Source organism: Heptranchias perlo, chromosome 7, assembly GCF_035084215.1.
Source record: "Heptranchias perlo isolate sHepPer1 chromosome 7, sHepPer1.hap1, whole genome shotgun sequence".
In the NCBI taxonomy this organism is placed as follows: Eukaryota; Metazoa; Chordata; class Chondrichthyes; order Hexanchiformes; family Hexanchidae; genus Heptranchias; species Heptranchias perlo.
In genome coordinates, this window is record NC_090331.1 from 34,966,443 (window position 1) to 34,984,222 (window position 17,780).

The 17,780-nt window shown below is 43.4% G+C and overlaps 1 protein-coding gene across 1 annotated transcript in view; it reads left to right on the top strand.

Moving 5' to 3' along the window:
* Window positions 1-8,570, top strand: part of marco (macrophage receptor with collagenous structure) — a 33,721-nt gene extending 25,151 nt beyond the window's left edge. The window contains exons 11-12 of the mRNA XM_067988164.1: window positions 4,870-5,043; window positions 8,264-8,570. Coding sequence (XP_067844265.1) covers window positions 4,870-5,043; window positions 8,264-8,394 — 305 coding nt within the window. The 3' untranslated portion in view covers window positions 8,395-8,570. The remainder of the gene's footprint in view (window positions 1-4,869; window positions 5,044-8,263) is intronic.
* The last annotated feature ends 9,210 nt before the right edge of the window (window positions 8,571-17,780 follow it).

Consider the following 17,780-nt stretch of genomic DNA (forward strand, 5'->3'; position numbering starts at 1 on the left):
AATGGTGAAGAGGCTTTAAGGGGTTAGGAGGTGAGCAACTTGTCGGAGAGTACCCAGCATCTGCCCTGCAATTTTTAGCTATAGTGCAGTTAAGCTTCTGGTCAGAGTTGACTCTTAAGATGTTGATGATGTACTTAGGCATTTTTCCACATTGTCAGGTAGATGGATGTGTTGTAGTTGCACGGGAGCAGGTTTGTCAGGGGGATTAGATCTGGTCTTTAGCACGACAGGCAGGATGCTGTCAGGGACCATAGCCTTGCAATGCACTTGATTGCTTTGTAACGTGATGCAGAATGAACTGGACACTGGTTTCTATTATGATGGGGACCTCGGGAGCAGAGTGAGTAGGATAATCCACTCAACATTTTGGCTGAAGATGATAGCAAACACTTCAATCTTGTCTCTCGCACTTACAAACTGGACTCCATTATGGCTAAGGATCAGCATGTTCATGGGGCCTCCTCTTCCAGTTAGTTGCTTAACTGTCCAATACCATTCTTGACTGGATGTTGTAGGACTAGAGAGCTTTGCTCTGATATGTTGGTTATGGGGCCACTTAACTCACTCTACACCCGATTGCTTTTAGTGATTAGCATGCAGATAGCCCTGTGTTGTAGCTTCAGGAGGTATGCCTGGTCATAGAGTCATAGAGTCATAGAGTTATACAGCACGGATAGAGGCCCTTCAGCCCATCGTGTCCGTGCCGGCCATCAAGCCCTGTCTAATCTAATCCCATATTCCAGCATTTGGTCCGTAGCCTTGTATGCTATGGCATTTCAAGTGCTCATCCAAATGCTTCTTGAATGTTGTGAGGGTTCCTGCCTCCACAACCCTTTCAGGCAGTGAGTTCCAGACTCCAACCACCCTCTGGGTGAAAAAGTTCTTTCTCAAATCCCCTCTAAACCTCCCGCCTTTTACCTTGAATCTATGCCTCCTTGTTATAGAACCCTCAACGAAGGGAAAAAGCTCCTTAGTATCCATCCTATCTGTGCCCCTCATAATTTTGTACACCTCAATCATGTCCCCCCTCAGCCTCCTCTGCTCCAAGGAAAACAAACCCAATCTTCCCAGTCTCTCTTCATAGCTGAAGCGCTCCAGCCCTGGTAACATCCTGGTGAATCTCCTCTGCACCCTCTCCAAAGCGATCACATCCTTCCTGTAGTGTGGCGACCAGAACTGCACACAGTACTCCAGCTGTGCCCTAACCAGTGTTTTATACAGCTCCATCATAACCTCCTTGCTCTTATATTCTATGCCTCGGCTAATAAAGGCAAGTATCCCATATGCCTTCTTTACCACCTTATCGACCTGTTCCGCCGCCTTCAGGGATCTGTGAACTTGCACACCAAGATCCCTCTGACCCTCTGTCTTGCCTAGGGTCCTCCCATTCATTGTGTATTCCCTTGCCTTGTTAGTCCCTCCAAAGTGCATCACCTCGCACTTTTCCGGGTTAAATTCCATTTGCCACTGTTCCGCCCATCTGACCAACCCATCTATATCGTCCTGCAGACTGAGGCTATCCTCCTCGCTATTTACCACCCTACCAATTTTTGTATCATCAGCGAACTTACTGATCATACCTTTTACATTCATATCCAAGTCGTTAATGTAGACCACAAACAACAAGGGACCCAGCACGGATCCCTGTGGTACCCCACTGGCCACAGGCTTCCAGTCACAAAAACAACCTTCGACCATCACCCTCTGCCTTCTGCCACTAAGCCAGTTTTGTATCCAAAGTGCCAAGGCACCCTGGATTCCATGGGCTCGTATCTTCTTGACCAGTCTCCTGTGCGGGACTTTATCGAAGACCTTACTGAAATCCATGTATACCACATCCACTGCGTTACCCTCATCCACACGCCTAGTCACCCCCTCAAAAAATTCAATCAAATTAGTCAGACATGATCTTCCCTTGACAAAGCCATGTTGACTATCCCTGATTAATCCTTGCTTCTCCAAGTGGAGACTAATTTTGTCCTTCAGAATTTTTTCCAATAATTTTCCTACCACTGATGTTAGGCTCACTGGCCTGTAGTTCCCCGGTTTTTCCCTACTCCCCTTCTTGAATAATGGTACTACATTAGCGGTTCTCCAGTCCTCTGGCACATCCCCTGTGGCCAGAGAGGTTCTGAATATATGTGTTAGAGCCCCCGCAATCTCCTCCTTTGCCTCACACAGTAGCCTGGGATACATTTCGTCCGAGCCTGGGGATTTATCCATTTTTAGGCCTGCTAAAACCGCCAATACCTCCTCCCGTTCGACGTTAATATGTTCGAGTATATCACAGTCCCCCTGCCGTATTTCTATGTCTACATCGTCCTTCTCCATAGTGAAAACAGATGCAAAAAATTCATTTAGAACCCCTCCTACATCTGCCGGCTCCACACACAGATTGCCATTTTTGTCCCTAATGGGCCCTATTTTTTCCCTAGTCATCCTCTTACCCTTAATATACTTATAAAACATCTTAGGATTTTCCTTTATTTTGCTCGCCAGTGTTATTTCATGGCCCCTCCTTGATCTCCTAATTTCTTTTTTAATTATCCCCCTGCACTTTTTGTACTCCTCTCGGGCTTCCTCCGTCTTTAGCCTTTTGTATCTGCCAAAAGCCCTCCTTTTTTTCCTAATCCATTCTCGTATATCCCCTGACATCCAAGGTTCCCTGGAGTTCTTGGAACCACCCTTGACCTTTACGGGAACATGTTGCCATTGTATGGTTTCAATCTCCCTTCTGAAAGACTCTCATTGCTCCGATGCGGATTTTCCTACAAGCAGCTGATCCCAGTCCATTTTGGCCAGATCCTGCCTTATCCTATTAAAATCGGCCTTCCCCCAATTTAGAACCTTTATTTCCGGCCCCTCCTTGTCCTTTTCCATGACCACCTTAAATCTCACCGAATTATGGTCACTGTCACCAAAGTGCTCACCTACTAGCACTTCTTCCACTTGGCCGGCCACATTCCCTAGAATTAGGTCCAGTACCGCCCCCTCTCCTGTAGGACTTTCTACATGCTGGCTCAAAAAGCTCTCCTGGATGCACATTAAGAATTTTGTACCCTCTAAGCCTTTTACACTCTGAGTATCCCAGTTAATATTGGGGAAGTTGAAATCCCCCACTATTATTACCCTATTATTTGCACAATTTTCTGAGATTTGCCTACATATCTGTTCCTCTATCTCCCCCTGACTGTTTGGGGGCCTATAGTACACTCCCATCAAAGTGCTTGCCCCCTTTTTGTTTTTAAGCTCCACCCATATGGCCTCATTAGAGGAACCTGCTAATATATCATCCCTCCTTATGGCAGTAATTGATTCTTTAATTAATATTGCGACCCCCCCTCCTCTTATACCTCCCCCTCTGTCTCGCCTGAAGATTCTGTACCCCGGAATATTGAGCTGCCAGTCTTGCCCCTCCCTCAACCATGTCTCTGTGACAGCAACAATATCATACTCCCATGTGTTTATCAACACCTTCAGTTCGTCCACCTTATTCGCAAGACTCCTTGCATTAAAATAGATGCCATCCAGCCTTGCCCTTACATATTTGCCCTGTCTTCCAAGCTGACTTGTTTTTTTCTCTATATTTGGCTGCACATCACCCCCTATTGTAGCTCCACTCTGTATCCCATCCCCCTGCCAAGTTAGTTTAAACCCCCCCCAACAGTGCTAGCAAACCTCCCCGCAAGGATATTTGTCCCGCTCTGGTTCAGGTGCAACCCGTCCGACTTGTACAAGTCCCACCTTCCCCAGAAGCAGGCCCAGTGATCCAGGAAACTGAAACCATCCCTCCTGCACCAACTCTTTAGCCACGCATTCATCTGTTCTATCCTCCTATTTCTATACTCACTAGCCCGTGGCACTGGGAGTAATCCAGAGATTACAACCTTTGAGGTCCTGCTCTTTAATCTGCTACCTAGCTCCCTAAATTCTTGATGCAGGACCTCATCTCCCTTCCTACCTATGTCGTTGGTCCCAATGTGGACCACGACCTCTGCCTGCTCACCCTCCCCCTTGAGAATGCCCTGTAGCCGCTCAGTGGGTTCTGTTCCTGGCATGTCTTTCTACACTCCCAATTGAACCATCGTTCACCTCCTGGCTTAATGGTAATTGAAGAGTGAGAGATATACTGAGCCATGGGGTTACAGATCATCATGGTATACAATTCTGCTACTTCTGATAGCCCACAGTGTCTTTTGGATGCTATATCTGCCCCTTGTCTGTCCCACTTAGGATAATTGTTATGCCGCGCTACATGATGGAGGGTGTCCTCACCGTGGAGATGAGACTTTTCGTCTTCACAAGGACTGTGCAAATACTATGGTGGACAAATGTGTCAGTGAGAGGTAATGGGGTGAGGACATGATCAGGTAGATTACTTCTTTGTTTTGGTTCTCTTACCACTTGGCATAAGCCCAGCCTGACAGCTATGAGTTTCAGGACTTGGCCAGCTCAATCAGTGGTGGTACTACTGAGCCACTCTTGGTGGTGGACTTTGAAATGCACATTCTGCACCTTTGCTTTCTTCAATGCTTTCTCCGTTGAGTCTTTAACATGGAACAGCACTGATTCATCAGTTGTAGGGGGTGGAGTGGGGTGGTGGGTGGTTATAGGTGATAATCAGCAGAAAATTTCCATTCCCTTGTTTCACCTGAAGCCATGAGACTTCATGGGGTTCAAAGTCAGTGCTGAGGACATTTTAGGGGAGGGATTAACCCATTTAACATAAACGGGTTGCATCTGTGTTAAAATAGTGGACTATCATACAAATACATTAAGTGTTCATCCATTTTTATCACCAACAGTAATTTCTGGAATCATTTTTTTTTAACAATGACATATCCACATGTGAGTTGTATTTTGTGGCAGGTAATGATTTATTCGTTAGAATAGCTGGTGGTGGCAAGCGAGGCCGAGTGGAAATTTTCCATAAAGGAGAATGGGGGACATTATGCAGCGAAGGATGGGACCTGAATGATGCACATGTAATCTGCCGCATGATGAATTTTCAAAGGGCGTCTCAAAGTTTTACTTTTGGAGGAGGTAAGAACAACATTTTATTCTTGGAACAATTATTATTAAGAGTTACATAGATTGAATAAGACTTTTAGCCACATTTGTTCTAAGTTCAGAAACAAAATGCCAGGAAAGCAAACTCATTTTACACATGTTTATTGTGCATCCCAGTTATAGCTGACACTAAATCTTGTGGCTGCGGTAATTTGTTAGCAGAGAAAAATCTGAAGTTTTAGCCTTTTTGCTATTTGTAATTCTGCCTCTTGGCTAATTACAGTGTGATTTGGTCTGAAAAGTCCTGTAATGCCTACAGATCAACGGTCACTGTACATCAAAGTAATTTATTCTACGTGAGATGCCTTTGAGATACGGTAAAGCAATACACAAATGCAAGTCTCTTTTTTTTTAATCCCTTCACCTCCTCTTGAAGCCAAAGGTGGATTCATGAAGGTGACAGACTATAAAGATAAGGGCAAGATGAAGGACAAGCTGGGTTAATATCAGGAAAAGGAGGAACATAAGATAGAACAAAAACAAATCTTTAAGAGGGATAAGGGGCATTTACTCTATTTTTATTGGATAGCTTCCCCCTTATACAGTACTTCTTAATACCTGAAATTTGTGTAATTTGCTTCTGTTTGCTCAAGTGCCCAAAGACATAAACATGGTCAGGCGGTAAGACTTGGAATTTGCTGGGTATTTGCACCCAGATACACGTGCAATTGGACAGCTATTCAAATACCCAGCCTAAAATATTGCAGAATTTTGGGCTTAAGCGAGTTACGTGACTAAGTACACTACACCTCAATCTCCTCGATCTTTTACGATCGTTTATCTATCCCTCCACCCGAACGTATCTACACTTATAATAATGGCACCATCCCCAAGTTACAGAACCTTATGTGTGGGTTTCCTGCAGTTGCGTTTGCTCAAAGGTTCTCTTCAAATTATGACCAGATTTTCAGGCACAATAGGAAACCGTCATTTTTCTGTTCTATTACAACTTTTTAAGCATTTAAAAAAAATTATCATCACTGAGACCTGCACTGTATTACCTGTTTCTTTAAATATGTTTTTATGGCATCAGTATAAATCACGTTAAAAATTGGAAAGCTTCCCCGATTCCAGGTTCTTAAACATGCTGAGCATAATGTGCATGAATGATGGTTAAATGAGTTAAAACTTTACTTTTCATACTTAAAGAAAAACTGTATGATGTGAGTTTGGCGCTTTCCTCGGGTCTCGATTGTTTCCACTGATTTACGCCCATTTTACATTCGGACACACTCTGATGAAAAGGGCAATGGCAGCATGGATACGAAACTGGCTAAGTGTCAGGAAACAGAGAGTAGTGGTGAATGGTTGTTTTTTCGGATTGCAGGACGGTATACAGTGGTGTTCCCCAGGGGTCGGTTCTCGGACCACTGCGATTTTATATATATATATTAAATGACTTGGACTTGGGTGTACGGGGCACAATTTTAAAATTTGCAGATGACACAAAACTTGGAAGTGTAGTAAACAGTGAGGAGGATAGTAATAGTCCTCAAGAAGACATAGACAGGCTGGTGGAATGGGCGGACACAGGGCAGATGAAATTTAAGGCAGAGATGTGCGAAGTGATACATTTTGGTAAGAAGAATGAGGAGAGGCAATATAAGCTAAATGGTACAATTCTAAAGGGGTGCAGAAACAGAGAGACCGGGGTGGAATATGTGCACAAATCTTTGAAGATGGCAGGACAGGTTGAGAAAGCGGTTTATAAAGCATATGGGATTCTGAGCTTTATAAATAGAGGCATAGAGTACAAAAGCAAACAAATTATGTTGAACCGTTATAAAACACTGGTTCGGCCACAATTGGAGTATTATGCCGAATCCTGGGCACCGCATTTTAGGAAGGATGTGAAGGCCTTAAACAAGGTACAGAAAAGATTTACTAGAATGGTTCCAGGGATCAGGGACTTCAGTTACATGGATAGACTGGAGAAGCTGGGGTTGTTCCCCTTAGAGCAGAGAAGGTTGAGAGGAGATTTGATAGAAGTGTTTAAAATCATGACGGGTTTAGATCAAGTAAATAAAGAGAAACTGTTCCAATTGTCGGAAGGATCGAGAACCAGTCGACACAGATTTAAGGTGACTGGCAAAAGAACCAAAGGTAACATGAGGAAAAACTTTTTCACGCAACGATGCCTGAAAGGGTGGTCATGATGTGGAGATGCCGGTGATGGACTGGGGTTGACAATTGTAAACAATTTTACAACACCAAGTTATAGTCCAGCAATTTTATTTTAAATTCACAAGCTTTCGGAGGCTACCTCCTTCCTCAGGTGAACGACGTGGAAATGAAATCCTCGAAATGAAATCGCATTTATAATTCACAGAACAATGCTTGGTGATTACAGACAGTTTTTTCAACTGCCCATTGCCAAGGCAATCAGAGTGCAGACAGACAGGTGTTACCTGCAAGGTCTCAGAATATACAAATCACCAAAAAAAACAACAAACAAAAAAAAAACAGAGATAGAGATGTAGAAACATAGAAAAGACAGCAACTGACCCGTTATATTAAAAACAGATAACATTTGTTCGCTGGTGGGGTAACGTGTAGCGTGACATGAACCCAAGATCCCGGTTGAGGCCGTCCTCATGGGTGCGGAACTTGGCTATCAATTTCTGCTCGACGATTTTGCGTTGTCGTGGTGGAAGCAGATTCATTCGTGGCTTTTTAAAAGGAATTGGATAAATGCTTGAAGGGAAAACAATTGCAGGGCTACAGGGAAAGAGCAAGGGAATGGGACTAACTGGAATGCTCTTATAAAGAGCCGGCACGGGCTCGATAGGCCAAATAGCCTCCTTCCGTGCTGTATCCATTCTATGATCCTATGAAATTCACAGGAGTGCTCCTTTCGGTTCCTCATTAAAACCATGGGCCGTTGTCAGCCATCACTTGCCCCCTTTCCGGTTGCCTCCTTCCTCCGAATTTACATTAGGACCACAGCCGGCTGGGATGTCGTCAGATCCTCCCCTGTGACCGGCCTCTGGGGCCATAACGGGCGCTCACAGCTTGCTGGTAATAAATAATGAGGTTGGCGGGCCAATTTGCCGTGGTACTGCCATAGGCCTCATTAGGCGCATGCAGTATGCGCTACACCCGCATCACATGCAGTTCTAAGGTGCCTCTTTAATTCTTTTTTAGATTTTGGTGCATTTCATTTTGTCTGACTTTGCTTTGTGTTTACTAACAGGAAGGGGAAAAATTTGGTTGAAAAGTTTGGCATGCACTGGACACGAGAAAACGATTGCTGAATGTAAATCACTGAAATGGGAGCCCATTGACTGTTCACATGTTGAAGATGCTGGGATTTCTTGCATTTAGGTTTTGAGCTTTTTTTACTTTTGTTGAAAGATTTCTCACATCTTTAAAAGCTCAGCACTAAGCTGAATATTGCTCTATTACTGATTTATGAATTCATTATTGTCAAAAGTTACTGTTCTTTGATCCAGATTGTACTGCATAATAAAACTTACACATCTCCTAGTTTAAAATTAATAATTAACTCTAATTTTACACATTTATAAGTTGTAATAAATTCTTCTTTCAAAAAGTTTTTAAAAATCTCCATTTGGTTTTGCTTTTGATAAGAGCTGATTCCCTGATTGGGAGGAAAACCCAGTCCCGATCGCTGTGCTCCAGTGCAAGTAGATTGACTTCTCAACCCTGCCAGATTCAGTGGGATCACTTCATTTACATAATTTAAATGCGATCAGTGCATGTTTACCTAATGTGCACAGAGCATTCTTGCAGCTGGTGGGCAGGTAATGAGGAGTGCAGCAGCTCTTGCAGATTTGCTGCTCTTAAAAGACTGTTGACTCTTTTTGGCTGGAGACTGATTGCTGTGCTTGAGAGGATGTCAGCAGGAACTGTCAGAATTACCCCAACCACAGAAGAAATCACAAAGAAGGTTCTGCTGAAGGAAGTGCAGGAGAGGAAAGTCACCATTTTTCGTGTCCATTGTCTAGCAGGCATGGTTGGAGGTGACTAACAAAGTCAATGCAATCCCCCATGTCCATAGGTCATAGGCACAAATGGGGTTTTGAGGACTAAGGAAGTGTGCCAAGGTTTGATTGAGTAAAGGACGTCCACTCAAAAGAAAAAATGTCTATATTAAGCATAAACTAAGCACTCAGTCCACAGTATGGTGCCAGATCAGCAGTACAGCTTGGAAGCACCGGTCCCACCTTTCACATCTGATACCTCCTAACTAGCATGGTTGTGAAAGTTTAGGGAGAGAGGTGGGTAATTTCACAATGGAATGTCCACTCGGGAACCAGTATTTGGGGTGGAACCCAGATCATTCTTTTTTTACTGTTTTCCTCAAGGTTCATGAGTGCCTTGGCCTGCTGACTCTAGTCTACATGCTCCCTCTCCCTCAGCAGCCTGAACACAGGATTTACAACAGGGTCAGGGATCTCCACCGTAGTCAGGTAGAAGTTCCACTCTGCCCCCATCTGCCTCACCCCTAATGCTTCCCCGTGTATTACAAGGCCCGTGTCTTTAAAGCTGTAGCAGCAAGTTGATGCCTGCCAAAGGAAAAGGCTTCCTTTGCAAAATATAACTTGAATATATCATATTAGGTACAGCACAGGAGGAGGCCACTCCATGCCTGTGCCGGTTCTTTGAAAGAGCTATCCAATTAGTTTTATTCCCCTGCTCTTTGCCCGTAGCCCTGTAATTTTTTCCCTTCAAGTATTTATCCAATTCCCTTTTGAAAGTTACTGTTGAATCTGCTTCCACCACCCTTTCAGGCAGTGCATTCCAGATCATAACAACTCATTGCATTAAAAAAATGTTTCCTCATGTCGCCTCTGGCTCTTTTGCCAATCACATTAAATCTGTGTCCTCTGGTTACCGACTGTTCTGCCACTGGAAACAGTTTCCCCTTATTTATTTTGTCAAAACTATTCATGATTTTGAATACCTCAATTAAATCTCCCCTTAACCTTTTCTGTTCTAAGGCGAACAACCCCAGCTTCTCCAGTCTCTCCACATAACTGAAGTCCTTCAACCCTGGTACCATTCTAGTAAACTCCTCTGCACCCTCCCTAGGCCTTGACATCCTTCCTAAAGTGGATTACCCAGAATTGAACACAATATTCCGGCTGAGGCCTAACCAGTGTTTTATAAAGGTTTAGCATAACTTCCTTGCTTTTGTACTCTATTAATAAAGCCCAGGATCCCATATGATTTTTTAACAGTCTTCTCAACTTGTCCTGTCACCTTCAAAGATTTGTGTATGTGCACCCCCAGGTCTCTCCATTCCTGCACTCCCTTTAAAATTGTACCATTTAGTTTATATTGCCTCTCCTCATTCTTCTGACCAAAATGTATCACTTCACACTTCTCTGCATTAAATTTCATCTGCCATGTGTCTGCCCATTTCACCAGTATGTCTATGTCCTCCTGAAATAAAAATAGAAAATGCTGGAAATATTCAGCAAGTCAGGCAACAAGTCAGTCATTCTGATGAAAGATCTTTGACCTGAAACCTTAATACTGTTTCTTTCTCCACAGATGTTGCCTGATTTGCTGAGTATTTCCAGCATTTTTTGTTTTTATTTCAGATTTCCAGCATCTGCAGTATTTTGCTTTTGATTTTATGTCCTCCTGAAGTCTGTTACTATCCTCCACATTGTTTACTACATTCCTGAGTTTTGTGACATCTACAAACTTTGAAATTATACCCTCTATACTCAAGTCTAGTTCAATAATATATATCTAAAAGAGCAGTGGTCCTAATACTGACCCCTGGGGAACACAACAGTATACTTCCCTCCAGTCTGAAAAACAACCATTCACCACCACTCTCTGCTTTCTGTCCCTTAACCAATTTTCTAACCATGCTGCCACTGTCCCTTTAATCCCATGGCTTCAATTTTGCTAACAAGTCTATTATGTGGTACTTTGAAAATCCATACACACAACAACCGCACTACCCTTATCAACCCTCTCTGTGAATTCATCAAAGCACTCAATCAAGTTAATCAAACATGATTTTCTCTTTAACAAATCCATGTTGACTTTCATTTATTAGCCCATACTTTTCCAAGTGCCAATTAATTTTGCCCCAGATTATTGCCTCTGAAAGTTTTCCCACCACCGACATTAGGCTGTCTGGCCTATTATTGCCAGTTTATCACTCTCTCCTTTTTTGAACAGGGGTGTAACACTTGCAATCCTAGAGTCCTCTGGTACCGTCCCCATATCTAAGGAGGATTTGTTACCAAATCACTAAGGCCCTTAAATCTGCTTTCATGCTGTGTATTTTCATACCAGGTAGAACGCAGGTTGCTAATTGGGGCTACATGCAAAAGCCGAAAACATCTGGTTTTAAAGAAGACTGTTTACAATCATTGAGACAGAACCCACACTAATGATAGGACAGCCAATATCCTCCACGTTACTCACCATGAGACATTAACCCTCCAACTTATTGGGGTAAGGACCATAGAAGATATGGGTGAGGGAGAACTTGGTGGCTTTGTGGCAGCCCAAAGAGGTAAGTGTTTACCTCAACTACTTCTTGCTAGCATTTCAAACTCTCTCGGTGAATCACATACAGGTCTATCTGCCAATCTTTCTCTTTGACAGTCATTTTAATAACGGGCCCAACTAAGGGCCACATGGGCTCAAGCCCGCCAGTGTAAGCTGGCAGCAGCATAGATCCTGACTGCAGGAGGCCCAGGTAAGCTTAACTTTTTTTTTATTTTTAAAGGTTCCCTGTGGGCTAGGAGGAACAGGAGTGCTCTTCCTGGCACCACAAGGATCCCTTGGGCCTCCCCTGCCCTGAGCTTCCCCCCCCCCCCACCTCAATCACTGACTTTCCTGATCTACTCCCATTCCTTACTTACTTTGCCAGGGACCGTTTTTATGGGTCCCTGGTGGAATCCTGATCCCCTCACCAATTATGACTCCTACCTGTTGGCGGTGACATAAATATAAATCCTACCGGCTTCAGGCGGGAGTCAGTGTCAGGATATGCTAATGAGGCCTGGGAATTAAAACCTGTCAATACTCATGTTCTGGGGGCCAGACAGTTCACTGCCCACTTAGAATCCCGCATCCCCAATTCCCACTCTGAGTTAAAATTGGAGCTAAAAATTCTGGACTAGATATTATCGTGGACTCCAACCATCCATTTAATCTTGTCCGCAGACCATAACAGGAGGGAGAAATGGCAGCTTCCTATGAAGGGATTTGTTGGATAGTCCAAATGGCCTTCCATATTTGTACTTGCATTATGATCTGTGTGATCTATTTGATGCTCATACCCCAGCAGGCACACATTCCAGCTACAGTTTTCAAGTGACACTCAAAGAATTATAATATTTAACATTCATATTTTCAAAGGATTCACACATAAAATTATTGTAACACAATCTACCAGCATGATGCACAGTCACTTACTGTCCCACAGGATGGATTGCAGCATGTTCACATAGCTGTCATCAGCTACCAATCTAATTTGGGAAATACAGCAGTCCTGTAACTTTGGGCAGCTTTGTCATTTTTCTGTTGTGGGAAAGAGTTGTTGAAAATAGTGGCTATGCTGACCTGTCCAAGTGCGGGCAACACATTGACCAATATTACAGGTGAACCCTACTGTCAGCATTAAATTCAGAAAATCGAGACTACTATTTAAATGAAGCCATGGCTCCTTTTTGACAAGACCACTTTAGGTCTGTCCAACAGGCCTCCTGAAAAGTTGCACTTGGTTCTAAAGTAACACACACCCAGCCATAAGGATCTGAGCCAGATTTTCCAGATCCCCAGCATCTGTTATGCACCTGTACTACTGGCCTTATTGACTGGAAAATATACCCTTGATAGTCTATAATTTATGACTTCTGTCCTTTCCCATTTTAGATCTTTATTTCCTATTCCCATGGTTCTAACTTTCTCCATTTTACAGCTTTAATCTCATAGGGGCTGAATTTCCTCTTCAGTTACACTGGTAAACTGTGAAATGTGGCAGAGGAAAATCCACGCATAATCTCTAAATTCTACCCTCGGTCTTCCAGTTTTACAGGCCTAGATTTTCCAATTGGTGTTATTTTAACACAAGCAGTGACCCTTTTATTTAAAAAATAACACTGATAGGAAAATTTAGCTTCCTATTTAACCAATTTTGAAAGCTAATTTACTTGCCTTGCCCTTCCCCATTGTCCTGCTATATACTGACAATCTCTTGGTTCTCTTTTCCATTTTTTTAACCTCCACACCCATGATCTACAGACCTTACATCAGCAAACATGTGCACATTGTTCCTGCTGATTCTGCAAATACAGTATAAGGTGACATCAGTTAATTAATCTTCTTGTCTGAAGTAACTGTAAACTACCAAAATTAATACCAACATTTTATTCTGTGTAACCTATATACTAAGGTAGTTTTTTAATTTGCTTTTAAAAACCCAGTGATACACGAAAAAGATAATAGTCCCATATTGAATAAAATGGCAATGTACATAAATTAATTGTTGTGCAAGGAATGTTTAAGTTTACTAAATAAATTAGGAAAGTTCTGTTCTTTCATTACTTTGCTCTTTGTTACACAGCTTCACTTAATCTGAGTCATTGTCTGGGTGTGATGCTACTGACATTGTAAAACACTGAAACTCATAATTTTGCTTTATTTAGGGCATGGAACGTGATCAGTACCTTCCTTAAGGAAGTTCATGCAATGTACTAAAAAGTCATTTTGAAATCCTGTTCCAGAATGGGTACAATATAAAATGAAACTCCTTTGTCATAATGGAAAGTAAAAAGCTTGAATCAAAAAATTCCTTAATAAAAAGTAGCTTTTGCTTTGATATTGTTAGGTTTTTTAACTTTAGAAACAGGTGATTTATTCCTTCCCAAATGAATTTAGTACTGATCCATGTACTCAGCTGTAAAAAAGGGTAATTTTTTAGGGGTATTTTAACTTCTGGGCGGCCAGCCCATGGAATGCAAGCTGCAACTCCCGAGCTGGTGTCCTGCTGCAGCTCACCAGCTCCAGACTTGCACAATATGGGGAGACCCAGAGATTGACCTGGCCAGCAGAAAGGTGAGCCTTGGGGAGGGTGGGGGGTGGAGAGCCCGGGTCAAAGGAACCCACATTATTCTTGTGGAGCTCTGAGGAGCACTCTTGCCCCATCTGGCCCCACACAAATAATTTTAACACTTACCTTTTTGGCCCTCTTCCTTTTGCCCACCAGGTTTTACTGAGCATATTTCACCCAGTAGGCTGTAAAAATTGCGTTGGGGTCCTATGTTCATCATAAGACCATGATTTGCATAAACTAATGAGGCTCCTGCATGATTCAGGCTAGCGCTCGGGCTACTCAGTGGAAGGCCCTGGGAAATATGGCGGCGGGGCGAGAACAGGGCAGTAAGTGAACTGCTTCGATTTTAATTCGATTACCTTCCTGATTCCGCTGGGCAGAGGGAATTAAATCCCCCCCTTTTGTATTTAGTGTTGCTGCCACAGAGCCCTGCACCAGAAGCACGAAAGACAAGAATCTAGCCCTCAGTTTATTAGCACAGTTGGCTGTGCTCTTTAAAATATTACAAAACACTTATTTTTCACTACACCTTATACTGTCAACTTTGGTGATGACCTGAATTACACCTTTAATTTAGGTTTCTTAATTTCAAAAAATAAGCCTATAAACTCCATTCCCAAGGTGTGGGGAGGAATTCTGGAAGAGGTGTGGCAGAAAACCCCAAATTTATGGTGGAACCACATTTTTCAGATTTCTCCCCCATTTACTAAGAGGAAGGAAATTGTATACCACGGGGAGGGGGCAGGGTTTGGGGGGAAATCATATGCCTTGGTGACAATTTGGGGGAATGTCCGTGGGTGTTCCTGGGCTACCCCAGAAATCCTGCTAGATGTGACCCTGATAGAGCTATTGAAGCCTATGTCTATTGATTCACATTACGAGCCTCTCTTTTGCATGGAAGTGTTGGTACCCATACTACATCTAGTTAGCCCACCAACCCAAATATGCAGAAAGTCTGAGATAACTTGATGGTTCTGGCGGGAGGGGATGTGCCAGGTTACTCCCCCCTGGAGAAAGTTTAAATGTGCTCCCAGCGGCTCCCTTTGCTTTACACAGAATTACATAGAATGTACAGCACAGAAACAGGCCATTCATCCCAACAGATACAAGCTGGTGTTTATGCTCCACACAAGCCTCCTCTCTTTCGAACTCATCTAACCCTATCAGCATAGCCTTCTATTCCTTTCTCCCTCATGTGTTTATCTAGCTTCTCCTTAAATGCATCTATGCTTGTCACCTCAACTACTCCTTGTAGCAAGTTTCACATTCTAACAACACTTCCTGTTGGAGCAGACATGTTTCAGTCAGCAGCCAGTGGGAGATGCAAAGGATTTTTTGACAGTTGGGGGGAATACCTCATTTATTGCAGCAGGGCACTCTGTCACTTCAGACAAAGTTTGGGCTGCAACACTTTTGTCTTTCCACTCAAAATTATTAAACTCACACTGTCAGGATGGGGGTGGGGGGTGGGCGCCATGGCTGCATTCATCACTTGATCCGAGGACGAGCAACATCACCAGCCTCTCCAGGCATGCCATCCACCTCCCCCACGTGGAGCTCCACAACACAGTGCTGCGCCACAGGCACCTGCACAAAATAGTTGTGCAACTACACATAAACCCCTGTAGGTGACCCAATGGGTGGCATCAAGTGTGCGCATTCATGGAGAACCTCATGAAAGGGACTTATTGCACAAGCCAGTCAAGAATGGCCAAGACGTGGCTGTAGTGGTGACAATAAAAAATTTAATGTGAGTTGAACCAAAATCAAATAAAAATAAAAAACATGACAAACCGTCAAACACCCTTGTGCATCCCCTTTGTACTGAAGAAACCTTTGCCTTACGCTGCCTACTACTCATAGGTGATGCATTCCCTGTGGCTGCAGCAGAGATGGTGGCAGGTTGGATGAAGGTGACCGTGAAAGAGATGCATCAGAGGATGAGTATGAGATAGAGCCATGAGATTATATGAGGATTGGGTTGAGTGGTAGTGGTGGGATGAGTACTGGGGAGGTGAGTAAGTACAGGTAAGTTGAGGATGAGGTTTGAGTGGGGGTGAGGAGTGATGTGATAGAGTAGTGTTGGCAGTGCAGAAGGAATTGTGGGGTGGGGGCAGTGATGAGGAAGGCAGAGTGTAGGAGAATGAGTAAGTGTGCTCACTTTGGCTGACCTAGTTAGGTCATTGAAGCGCTTCCTGCACTGGATCCAGGTGCGGGATATGTTGCTATTGCTGCTGACCTCCTCTGCCACCTTGAGCCAGGCCTTCTTGGTGGCAGAGGCAGGCCACTTCCTCCCGTCCACCAGGTAGAAGATCTTTCTCCTCCTCCTCACCCCATCCACTAAGACCTGGAGTGAGGCATCATTAAACCTGGGAGCAGCCTTTCCCCTGGGCTGCTCCATGCTGTAATTTTGGCTATATGCTGCAGGAGCAGCATTGGAGGACTGCCCCTTTAAATAGGTCTCCTCCAGCTGAGAGCCTGTGATGCGGGTGCACAGTCCGCCCACTGCACAGGTTTCCCGGAAGCCAAAGTAAGTGGCTTCAATTTACTCGCGATCACGTGGGGAACGCATCGATTTTACTGGGCGGGTTGCCCACGCTCCCAGTCGACCCCCCACTGCCAACCCGCCTCCCTGGTAATATCAGAGACAACCTCTCAGTTCTGGTATCATCCTAGTAAATCTTTTTTGCACCTTCTCCAGTGCCTCTATATCCTTTTTATAATATGGAAACCAGAATTGTTCACAGTATTCCAAGTGTCTTCTATACAAGCTTAACATAACTTCTCTGCTTTTCAATTTTATCCCTCTAGAAATGAACCTGAGTGCTTTGTTTGCTTTTTTCTGGCCTTGTTGACCTGCGTCGCTACTTTTAGTGATCTGTGTATCTGTAACCCCAGATCCCTCTGCTCCTTTACCCCATTTAGACTCATACTTTCCAAGGAGTATGTGGCCTCCTTATTCTTCTTACCTCACACTTATCTATATTGAAATCCATTTGCCAATTACACACCCATTCTGCAATTTATAAATGTCTTTCTGTATTTTGTCGCGGTCCTCCTCAGTATTAACTATAACCCCAATTTGGTGTCGACAGAAATTTTGAAATTGTACTTCTGATTCGCAAGTCCAAATCGTTTACGTAATTGGTAAAAAATGGTGGTCCCAGCACCAAACTTTGTGAAACACTACTTCCCACTTTTTGCCAGTCTAAGTAACTACCTTGAACCCCTACTCTCTGTTTTACATTTTGTAGTCAGCTTGCTATCCATTCTGCTACTTGTCCCCTGACTCCTCATGCTCTGACCGTAATCATGAGTCTAATATGTGATACCTTAGGGAAGGCCTTTTGAAAATCCAAATATATTACATCTATTACATTACCCTTGTCTACCATTTCTGTTACTTCTTCAAAGTATTCAATAAGATTGGTCAAGCATGACCTTCCCTTTTGAAATCCATGCTGACTATTCTTTATTATATTTTCGGTTTCCAGATGTTTTTCTATTACATCTTTGAGTAAGGATTCCATTATCTTTCCTATCACTGACATTATGCTAACTGGTCTATAGTTCCCTGGACTTGTTCTATCTCCCTTTTTAAATATAGGAATCACATTAGCTGTCCACTGCTCCTCTGGCACTATTCCCTTTTCTAATG